Here is an 11,701-nt window from a genome sequence, read left to right as displayed (position 1 = left end):
AAAAAGTACATCGATTACCGAAAATAGATCGTTGCAAAACGGTTTGAGTAAACACTGAAAACAGTATGACAGTAAATGTTAACAAGAGTGACTAAAATTTGACCCAAATTTAGTGACGGCACTGATGCCGAGACTCCTTTTCCGTTATTTTTCTCTTTTTCTGCCTCATTTAAGAACTCTAGCCCAAGGGAAAAGGTCGGAAAATTGGCTTCGTTTTGGGACTGGTGGGCCGAGTCTCTGTTTGTATCCATTATTGTAGCGAAATATATTATTTTTCCCCGCGCTAACAATGGCCGCTCGCGTGAAAAAAAAATTCTGGCCAAGCGATTTGCTCACGCTATCAGCGTGCACTATCAGGATTTTGAGCGCGCTTACGTATACTGAATTGGATGGCACGGCTCTGCAGCTAGCTATGTTATAAAACGAGGTAGGCTATGCTGACCTTAAATCCGTCTGCAGGTTAGTTCTTCCTGACCCGCAAGTGTCATTCATATATCAAAGAAAGCAAATCCTCGGTTGAAGTTAAAACTACAAAAAAAAACTGGGCTGAGGGGTGGGTCTAACCCTAAGCAATTATTATTGCTGACCTTTCTTTTGGCTCTCTATGATACGTTATATGCTTCTGTATTTCTACTACATAATGGCTTCTGAAGCCATGTTAGAATACTATTCATTTGCGTTACGTTACAGTCACGTTGCGTAAGTTGTTGGCACGAGATGGCACCTTCATCGTTGGTTATAGACTCATACTATTGCTTTTCAGCTCAATATGATATTTTTAAAAAAAGCGCCACTGAACAAACAAACGAAAATTCAGTGGCTACATGCGCTGCTGGAGGCCACCATTCCTATAGTCGACTCAAGAGATCGGAATGGTCACCATAGCTTGTGTTGGAAAAGCCTGCAGTTGGATCGGTACTTGTCCACTTTCGATATGATGATACGGATAGTCAGACTAAAACAGAGAATAGAAACATCAAGTTGCATAAAGAGAAGAAGAAGGAAAAGGTGAAGTAGAAAGAACAGGAGAGAAATTGGATCAGGGGAAAGAAGGGAAGATGTGCTTGTAAAATGCTTGAAAGTTGCTTGCTGGACAACACAACGAAAACGTTGCTGAAAAAGTGCCAAAAATCCAAACAGTTGTTACCACCGTTCAGAATTGGATGGTTAGAGGCCGCCTTTTTTCGCGAGCAGCTCTTTAAAACCAAGTTTATTACTGCGCAGATCGAAAAATATAGCTTCCAATTAACGTTTGTATAAAAATACCAAGAAATTTAGGTGGCCACTTTTTAAACATTAGGTAGCAACTTTTTGAGCTTTTGTCAATTTTTTAGCTACTTTTTGGCGTTCAGAGAGCAACCTTCTAGCATTTTACGGGCACGATCGGGACAGGCTTAAAAGAAAGGAAGGTCAGAAAGATAGACAGGGAAGAAGAGGGAGAGAAATGAAGGGAAGGAGGAAAGACAGAAAGAGAAAGAGAAGGACATAGAGACGAAGGAAGGGAGGATTGAAAGAGAAGGTGGAGGAGAAGAAGAATTGATGGAAGAAAGAAACGGAGAAGAGAGAAGGAGGGAGAAGTTTGGTAAGAAAAAATAAAGGGAATGGAGGGAAGAGGGATAGAAGAAGAGGTTGAAGAGAATAGAGGTAGAAATGAAGGAAGGGGGGTAAAGAAAGAGGTATGGGAGGAGGAAAAAAGGGAGGGAGGACTGGAGAGAGATGGAAAGGAAGGAGAGAGAAGGGAGAGGAAACAGGAGAGAGAAAAAGAGAGGGAGGAATAAAGAAAGAAAGAGTGGAAGGTCAGGTGGGGGAGGGGGGGAAAGACAGAGAAAGAGGCAATGGACAAGGGAGGTAAGGTGAGACGTAGCTAGTCGAAGTAAGTCGTGCGAAAGCAAAGGATGATGAAGGGGAGATGAAGTGAGAGCCCTTGCTTTTAGACCTCAGTACCCTATTCGATTAACCCTTTAACCCTTAAGACTGATTAGTAACTATTTTCTCCTATCAGTATCATCCCTAAAACAAACATTGAGGTCATGAGAATAAAGGAAATGATCAGCAACTAAAGAGGCTCTTAATCGTTTAACAAATTCTCTTTGTCAATATCATAGGAAATGTATAGAGAATGTTATGGAGAAAATGTATTCTGATGTTAAGGTGGAAAAGGTTAATAACTCTTTTCTGAGTAGTGCAACATACCTGATTTTCCTGCGGCGACTGACGCCCAGTTTCACTGCTCCGAGCAGTTGCCACGGCGAGAATGATCTCACAGATGGTAAATATGACAGTCAAGGCATGTATGGCTATCATGGTGTTTTCCTGGTCTTCAAACTTGATTTTTGCGTCTTTAGCCCAAAAGTAGCGAAAACTCTCTGTATTATCGTATTTGTAGTACTTGAAACCCAATAAAAATTTCAGAGCCCACGAATACGCTTCAAGTACCACCGCAGAAACCACAACAGAGGCAATACTAATTGAAGTGAGCCAATTTATCTGCAATCATTTTCTGAGCTTCAAATATAAATGTGGATGCTCTTTGCTAATGGAAAAATCTTTGGTCACAGAAAAATCAAAAGCGGAAGAAAGTCCAGTATAAAAAAAAATAAGAAAAAAAAATAAACAGAGAGAAAAAGGCCCAAATAAGTGAGAAAGAGTACCATTCTGCTGTGAAGTGCGCGATGCAAACAAAATATGCAAATAACTTGAAAAACGAGCCCCAAGACGAGCGGTTGCCGCGAAAATTTCCCCAGGGGACTTGCTTAGGTACGAGATTATTACACCCTCCTGATTTAATAATTTTTATTTGAAAATACATTTATCTAAATAACTCGGGTGCCTTTAAAGATTTCAAAACTTTTTTCTCATTGGAAGGAAGGAAAAACGTTTTTTTCGGCCTCTGAAGATGGAAAGTAACCTTACGTGCTGGAAATTTCCTTTCACATTGGTGAATGACTGTTTTAAATGTCACGCAGAATAAAGTAAGATGTTATTTTCTCTTCGCATAAATAATCTAATAACATATACGTTCGTAATCATTCTCACCGGAATCGGGGAGCGTCTGGACATGATTGCCAGAATAAATCCCATAATGCCCGTTGGCAATACCTATCCAAGTAAGAAGCAAAATTTAGGTTTTTGAAATCAAGTAAAATGCCTGAAAAAGAGTCATAAAAATGCAGTTTTCAGGTAACACAAGACACCAAAGAATTATAATTCAGTGTACAAATGGCAACTCTGCATGTTAAGCTACTCTTGCTTATTTACTGTGTTCCTAATTGAACTCGGAATCGTTTGAGTGCCTGAACTGAACTCATCTTAACATTTCGTCTTGGTGCGAATGAATTAAATATCTTGTTTAAGACTATTGTCGTGCTTTATATAGTCAGACGATATCAGATCAAAGTCCAATTGGGTCGACAAGAGCGGAAGTCGATCATAAGGCGTTTGAAAACAATGGAAAGGTATTCTTTAAGTCTAGCAAGGGTTTCCATTGTTTAGTAGAAGTCCCATTCTCAAAAAAATTTGGCCTTCTAAACAGAAATACGAAAAAATGGCCCATTTGTAGTGCAATTCTTGGAACAGTCGACCGATTTTGTACGGTATCACGACCTATCCGCTTGTAAAATTAATTCCTCTGCGGCAATATAAACAATTCTACCTTACTTCTGTAGTCTCAACTTTGACTTTTCTTAGAAGAACAGATTTCGCTTCCCTATCTTACTTTCGCAGCCGTAAAAATATTTGTATTCGCTTTATGAAAACCATACCTTGTAGCACTAATCGTTAGCTCTCTGATATTGAGCGCCATTATCAACCTACATTCCCTTATGAAAGGTAGCTGTGATGGTTGTGTGAAATTAAGTCGCAGTAGTCGGATTATTAAAACGAAGAGAAGCACCAGCAAAAAGAGTTTTATATCTTCGCCATGAACTTCGAATTTCTCATATCATAACTAATTATGATATGAGAAATTCATATGAAACACCCGTAGTTCGATGTCTTGGGCAAGTGTAGTTACCAGAGCTGCTATCCAGCATGGCATCAACAAATGGCTGAGGTATGTGTAACGTACTTTAAAATAATCCACGATGCCGAGTGCATAAAGGAAAATTGACATTACCAGCAGAATAATCGAAATGATTTTCAATTCTAGCCGACTCAACGCCATGTTTAGTGTAATACATTTCCGTGACGTTTAATCATAAGCTAAAACTGATTAGTGAAACATGCACAATATCTCGATCCCAGACTTGTCGCAACGATTGCAGGTCTGGGACAATGATGGCTTTGAGAACGAGATCATGTTTAGTCATTTAAATGCTTAGATATTTTAGAATTACCGACAGCGAACTACAGTGAATCAGCAAATATTCATTTAGAAACACTCCCTTGAGCTTGGGAAAGAAAATGTTAAACCAAATCGAGTAAGATTTATAAGGCTTTTTTTAAATATTATCTCTTGCACTATGTGACAACTTTTTGAGCCCTCAATTTGAGGGTCAAACTAGTTATTACTTTGTCTCTCTATCTATTTTTCCTCGCAGCATCAAACAGTTAGGCAACGAGAATAACGGAAATAATCTCAAATTATCTTTATTGTAAAAGAAATTCTCTTTGTTAGTACCATAGGAAATGTAAAGAGAACAGCATGGAGAATATGTATGATGATGATGGGGGTGTAAAGGGTATTATCTTCCCAAGATTCAACGCGAGTAGTGATAAGAGATTGAGAAAGAGAAAGAGAAAGATCCGAAACGACGGAGGCGGATTGGGAAGGAGGGTGGGGCGTTAAAGTCGAAATCTGATGACAACATTTCTACATTCGTGGAGGTTGCTCGTTAATTATATTTTACGCTTTCTTCAAGCTTCCGGGTACATTTTGATCTTAAGATATCTAGCAAACATTTCGGCCACGAAAAGACATAAATTATTTTAATTAATCAATCAATCAATCAATGTATTTAACGTGGTCGGTATGCTCTAGTTTACAGGTACACCACGCAATAAGAAAAAAATAGCAAAAATGGAGAAAAAAACTTAAGCCTTTTGAAGGTGTGTAAATTTAAAATAAGTTAAGATTAAAAACTAACTAATATAAAAATATAAAAATCCAAATATTACTTATATTATACTACTAAAACTACTTCTAATAACATTCTCGGTTTTTTGGTTTTAACAATTGATTTACTATCATGGCGTTAAAAAAGCAATGGATTACATGTGGTCGCCCTCTGTACAGCAGTGTATGGAACTGATACCATCTAAGCTGCCTCTTGATCTGAGCTCGAGAACAACAGAGGGACACCATCCACTGCCACTTGACGATAGGCAACGCTTGCCTGCTGATTAGATATGATGAAAAATGTTTTACATAAGGTAATAGTCACTATTCATCACGTGTTGGGGGGGGGGTAAGGGGTGGGTAGGGGTGGGAGAGTTTCGGAGGGATTACTTGGTTTTGAGGGGAAACGGAGGGGGGGGGTTCAATCGTCGCTAATAAAGTAGAACATACATGTTTATTGTTTCATGTAACTCCCAACTTGGGCTTTTCGGTTACAATGTCTAACTACAATATTTAAAATGCATGTAAGTTAAAAAGGAGAAGGAATAACAGGTAAATAATACATTTTATGGCTAGAATCAATTACAAAAGACCCAAGAATATAAGTTAAAAATTAAGTTATACTCAAGGGGACTGTACAAATTGATCTTTAATTTGGTGGTCGTAAAAATACTTCAGAGTTTTAGGGGGGAATGAGGTAAATTTAATTTCAAAATTTACAAAACCCTCCAGTCCCCAAAGTCCCCTCAGGTGACATACAATGACTGATTCCTAAAATCCTCTTAAAGTAATGCAGTTCTGAATTGAAAAATTTTGTATTTGCCAAACAAAGAAATTACAAAATTACGAAACCCTCTGGAGATCACATGGTTTTCAGGGAATAGAGAGGGATCACAGGTCGTTAACAGAGTATAAAGGGAGGGGGGGGGAAGTAGACTATTGACTGCAAATAAGGGGAGGTAGGGATCATAAAAAAATACTCCAGAGCCTTAGGGGGGAGTGAGAAGAAGATTATTATAAAAAATAAGAAACCCTCCAGTCCCCAAAGTCCCCTCAGGTGACAAATAATGATTGATCACTAAAATCCTCTCAAAGTAATGCAATTCTGAATTGAAAAAATTTCGCATTTGGCAAACAAATAAATTGCACTAGTATTTTAATGATCTTTCTAAAGATGACATCAAGGGTACGTAATGTTCCCTTATTTTCTCCTTCTAAAATAAATGCTGACAAAGAACAGGATGCATTACTGAAGTTTGGGATGTCGTCCTTTCGGATGATGGATGTTCTCTTGTCGTTGTTATATCAAATTTATTAACTGCACAGGGTGTAACTTCACAAACCTGAGTGTCTTGTGGCTCCTTGGCCATGGCCTTGCCGGTTAGGACACTTGCCATGACAAGTATAATTTCGAGAATGGAACATATGATAATCAAGACATGTACAGCTATCATGGTTTTTTCCTCTTCCCGGAACTCGATTTCTGTGTCTTTATCAACGAACCATCTAAATTCCTGGTCACTACCAGTTTGTGCTTCCCAGTATTTGATGATCAATATGCTATTGAGTGCCCTCGCATAGATAATGATGGTTAGTACTGATAGAGCAGCACATGCAATGCTCACTGACCTCAGGCCGCTCATCTGCAACAATGAATGGCACGGGAAGCTAAGTTTTCATGGCGTAAAATCACTTGTGTTTTAAATGTTAAGATTTTAGAGGTACAAAGTTCTCGGTCAAACGTCATAATATTCTTTAAAAGGCACACTCGGTGCGAACATTTTTAAGAGAAGCAAAGAAAACAACAACAAAATTCAGTCAAACACACGTCACTTACTACATGGACCGACATTTAAGAGGATTGTGGTATTTTAATTCTCACCAAAGCAGAGGAGGGTCTGGATCTGTTCACGGCTAAAACCAATCCCATGATGCCGATGGGTATGACCTAAAAAAACATTAAATTGCTCGATTAATAGTCATAGAATGTATATGATTAATATCGGAGATGATTTCAATATGGTCACTTTTGAGAAGGTACTTACTTTTATATTTCAGCTGGTAAGTCCCTGAAGGACATCAATTCATTGACAAGAGCATAGAAATGATAAAGCACATTTCGACTGAACGTCGTGAAATTGTAAATTAGTAATACCGTAATTTCCGGCCGACACCTGCGGGTATTCTGTTAATTTTTCCACAAACAGTTGTTGATGCAGGTTATAGGAAAGTGCGGGTAATACGATAACTTTTAAGGCTTCCGGTATAGTTTTAAAACTTTAAGCAGGAAAAAACAGAGATGATAAGATCCACTATAGATGTTCTTCAAAACACTGTGTGATAACTCATTTATTTCGCGCAGATTGCTTATTATAATAAGGGCATGTTTACATGGAGGTGGGGAACCCCAGGTAGGTGAGGTAACCCGCCTAGGTGGGGTAATCCGCCTGTCCATATAATCTCTTATTTTATTTTGATCACGTTTACATGATAGGTGGCGTGACCCGCCTAGGCGGGTTACCCGGTCTGCCAGGTAGGGTAACCCTGTCAACCGGGGTGACAATTTGCCATGTAAACGTCTAAAGTTGGGTTAACCTGCCCAGCCGGGGTCGCGTTCATGGCAAAAAAGCTCAAAAGCGAAACATGTACGTTTCAAGAATTTGTACATTTCCTAGCCGTCTCATGGCAAAAATCACCAGAAACCGCAACGGACACACAAGGAGTGTAAAATGTTTACACTTCGGAATATTTAGCGTTGTAAATCGACCATATTTGGTTTCCCAAACTATTCCGTATAACGTATTAAGTCAACGGTTTCTCGCAAAACCAAACACCGCGTAACACAACGCGTGACGCTTTCATGAATAAATACATATGTGTCCGAGAATTAATCTTTCGTTTTTTTTCGAGATGTGAGCTTGGGATGCCTCTGCTCAAACTCCTTAATTGCAATCGCAACATTGACCTCAAGAAATCTCACCTCAGCACCCGGGGTTGTAGGATTGCATGTAAACGCGTTCTATTTTTCGACCACGGCTAGGCGGGTTACCTCACCTACCTAGGGTCCCCCACCTTTATGTAAACAGGCCCTTAAAGAGTATTTTCTCGTTTCAAGCGATTTCTCCGACTCAGTAGATCTCGAGATATTTTTTTTAGAACAGATTTTTGCAAGTGGTATCATTCTCAATGAAATTGCGAAGACAAAAAGTGTGAGAATTTATTAATTGCACGCTAAAGGATATTATGTCAACAAAAACAATGAAGGAACTTTGTGTTAGTCGACGATTTTCTTTTGTTTTTGGGTGCGGGTTATCTGCCAGTGTGGGTGATCTGTTGACAATTTTTTCACGCCATTACAAAAATTGACCGAGGCGGGTAATCTGCCGCGCGGCTAAATGGACCGCAATTACGGTAAATGTTAAAATAGAAGGAAGCATTGAAGTAGAATTAGGAAGAGAGACAAACGAAGAAGTACATTCATTGTAAATTTAATCAGATGTCTTCAATTTATTGTGGAAGAAAAGCAATCTCTGTAAAATGTTGTCTTTCCGGCTTCATTTGATTTTATAGAAGAAATTTTATAGAAGCCTTCAGCTTGCGTGACTTATATCACGCAACCTAATTGACGTATGGGAGCCGTTGGTGTCCAATTTCTTTAAAGGCCCTTTTCACCCTTGATGCAACGCGCACCGCGACCCAATTTCCTGTAACACGAAATTCCCAGATTGCTAAAAACGTTCTAAAATCATCTTTCTCGAGAGCCATCCTGGACATACAGTCGTCTGTTTTACGGTAAATACATTCGCCGTTCGTCATTTTACAGTTTCCTTACAGTATTTTGAATTTTGTTTGGTAAAATCCGAAATTTTTTTTTAAGTGTCACGCTTAGATCTGTACGTACCTGTGTACAGCGAGGTCGGTGAAAGGACAACGTTCGAATTTTTTTTTTTCACTTTCTAGAAGCACTTGAGGATTCTAAATAAAGATAAAATCATTTCTAATACAAATTGGTATTTTTCAAAGATAAATATGGAAAAATATCAGACTGCCGGACGCTTAGTTATTCGAAGACCGTGTCCGGTAGTGTTCGAAGAAAATTTTGTAAGTGTCACGCTTGGATCTCTTCGTACTCTGTGTTCTGGGTCGGCGAAACGGACAACGTTCGAATTTTTTCACTTTCTAGAAGCGTTTGAGGATTTTAAATGAAGGCAGAATATTTTCCAAGGAAAATTGGTATGTTTTGAAGAGAAATATAGAAATATGAAGTTATTTGAGGACCGTGTCTGGCCGTGTCATTGAAAAGCTTTTTTAAGTGTCAAGCACTTGGATGGCTTTGGACTCTATACACAGGGTTGGCGAAAAACATCAACTTCGAAATTTTTGGCTGCCTGGAAGCGCTTGAGGATTGTAAATAAAGGTAGAACATTTTCGTATAAATAATTTGGAATTCGAAGAGAAATATGGAAAAATATCGGACTGCCGGACGTTTAATTATTCAAAGACCGTGTCCGGCCGCCGGATGTTTAGTCACTTCATTGCGGGAACGTCAGCGACACTGACAGTTTGCGTTACAATTTTTATTTGCTGCTTTGCATGGACAACAACCTCGACCACTCTTTCGAGCGTAAGCTCCTCTCCACGGGCAGGAAACTTCATGATCAACTGACACTTGGTCCTATTTAACAAGGATGGCAAATTTCAACGAAAAAAAATTGATGTATGAATGAAAACGTGGTGGATCAACATTTTCACCTTCCTCGGAATATACTTGCAAGGATTTTCGTGTTCCTCTTTGTCAAAAACCGATCCATAAGCGTTTCCTGCCTCGGAGTCTACTAAATCAATGGATTCATCTGGTTCCATATACCAAACAGAATTTGACAAGCTCACCAAACTCATCAGAGAATACAGAGAAGCTATTTTGAGACAGCGTGACGAGGTAAAAATAACTGACCAATCAGAGGCGCTATTTAAACAAAAGTGGTGGTTCAAAACCTTTCAAGGCCGTTAACGTTTCAGAAAATGCCTCACATTGAATCCAAAAATACTCTCATCGACAGATTTTTTTTTCGAAAACTTCTGTCTAAAAATACAAACTTACGTCGTTCTTAAAAGAGAAATTCGAGGTCAAATCATCGAGTTCCCTTCGTCTGGCAATGTAATCATTTGCATTTCTGATCGACTCTTGTGTAAAACATCTTGCGCATTGTTTATTTTGTTGACTGTGCGGCAAAATTGAGAGATGTCCTAAAATAACTTTATAATGATGCAGACTGTGTTATCGAAGTACTGCGTTATATTTCTCAATTTTCGAACTTATTCGATCGCTCAACAAATAAAAACAACAACAGTTGAATTTTCCCAGGTCACAGACGACCGATTCGCTTTTGAAGAGCGAACTTTGTATTCTACGTTTCCAATGTCATCATATTCTGACTCAGTTTGAGGATGCAGTTGTATTCTTATCGAAAGAATTACAGACAAGATATTTTCAGGTGGAAGGCTATGAATCCTGATGGTTTCAGACTATCCAGTGAAATGTGATTCTACGTAATACAGTTCACCCGACATCTGCAGTATGGGGGATTTGAACAGGATTTTACTTTAAGCTTCGAAGAAAATCCTGTCCAAAATAACGAAATTAGAACACCGTAACGACTAGATACTTATTTCAAACTGCAAGATTGAATATCTTTGCATGTTTTCTTGATCTAAACCCTCTGCTAGAAAATGTAAATTTAGACAGTACTTTGTATTTGCACTCTTTTGAGAAAATGTAATGTACAGTACTTACAAGAAGGGCAATCCAAATTGGCATCAATATGAGACTGGCATACTTGAAGCGAACTTCAAAATGGTCTACCATTCCGAGAACGAAGAGGATACCTGCAATTACAAGCTGAGCGATCGAGATAATTATAAGGTCTCGTTTGTTGGAGGCCATTTCGCTGGATTCCTTGGCAAACTCAAAGGAACAATAGAGAAGGTCATGAGGCGGACTACAATTTATACGCCTGATGACGTCAATAGCCCTACGAATTTGCGTGCTCCGTATGACCTCACAGACATTCTGTGGGTTTGAGGCCGCGTGACGTCAGTTATGTGATATGCTAGTTGTCTTACATTTTTTGTAATTTGTAATGGTCGATCTCGGCAAGACGCAAGTGATCCCGAGAAATGTTTCATAAATACCACAACATTTCATCCCCAAAATCCGCTTAATGACAGTTATATAAATAAAGTTTAGTTACTTTCGTTTTCCTGTGTTGTCTCGGATGATTTTGTGGGGTTTAGGGACGGTTATTCCCCACTTTGCACTTATGCCCCTCCAAAGGCAAAGGAAAAACACAAGGTGTGCAACCTCCAGGATCGTCTGAGCCGGCTTCGAGCACGTTAAAAGTCGATAAACGTGTAAAAACCAAGCCAAAAATCAGTGCGATTGCCCGCCTCTAACCACCTCGAAAGCCTGCTCGATTTCCGACCTTCGCTCATGGCTCGACCGTCGACACATGATATGGACCGAGTCTATGTCAAAAGATACCATGACCTCGTTATCATATACTTTCTCGTGACTGATGGTTGACACGGAGTGCGTAGAATTAATAACTGAGTAGTCTGACTTGCCTGGCAAGGTGGGGTAGTTAC

General features: G+C 39.1%; 2 protein-coding genes across 3 annotated transcripts; both read right to left on the bottom strand.

Moving 5' to 3' along the window:
- Nucleotides 1-611: 611 nt before the first annotated feature.
- Nucleotides 612-4,162, bottom strand: LOC149053678 (uncharacterized). Its single transcript, XM_089183512.1, has 4 exons — nt 4,013-4,162; nt 3,037-3,099; nt 2,194-2,487; nt 612-955 (listed from the first exon to the last, which is right to left on the bottom strand). Exons 1-4 carry the CDS (start codon nt 4,160-4,162, stop codon nt 860-862), a joined length of 603 nt encoding a protein of 200 aa, XP_089039638.1. The 3' UTR covers nt 612-859.
- A 409-nt stretch (nt 4,163-4,571) lies between these two features.
- On the bottom strand, nt 4,572-11,082 carry LOC113669163 (uncharacterized). 2 transcript variants are annotated; one of them, XM_027185165.2, is made up of 4 exons: nt 10,851-11,082; nt 6,939-7,004; nt 6,400-6,699; nt 4,572-5,336 (listed from the first exon to the last, which is right to left on the bottom strand). In XM_027185165.2, exons 1-4 carry the CDS (start codon nt 10,998-11,000, stop codon nt 5,256-5,258), a joined length of 597 nt encoding a protein of 198 aa, XP_027040966.2. In that variant the 5' UTR covers nt 11,001-11,082; the 3' UTR covers nt 4,572-5,255. The 2 variants fall into 2 exon arrangements, with proteins under 2 accessions (XP_027040966.2, XP_089066509.1); XM_089210383.1 differs by lacking the exon at nt 10,851-11,082 and adding an exon at nt 9,809-10,031 and having other exon boundaries at nt 4,820-5,336.
- Nucleotides 11,083-11,701: the final 619 nt, after the last annotated feature.

The sequence above is a fragment of the Pocillopora damicornis genome, chromosome 1, assembly GCF_964200805.1.
Source record: "Pocillopora damicornis chromosome 1, jaPocDami1.2, whole genome shotgun sequence".
Lineage (NCBI taxonomy): Eukaryota > Metazoa > Cnidaria > Anthozoa > Scleractinia > Pocilloporidae > Pocillopora > Pocillopora damicornis.
The sequence above is the reverse complement of the archived record's forward strand: the minus strand, read 5'-3'. Positions and strand labels throughout refer to the sequence as shown.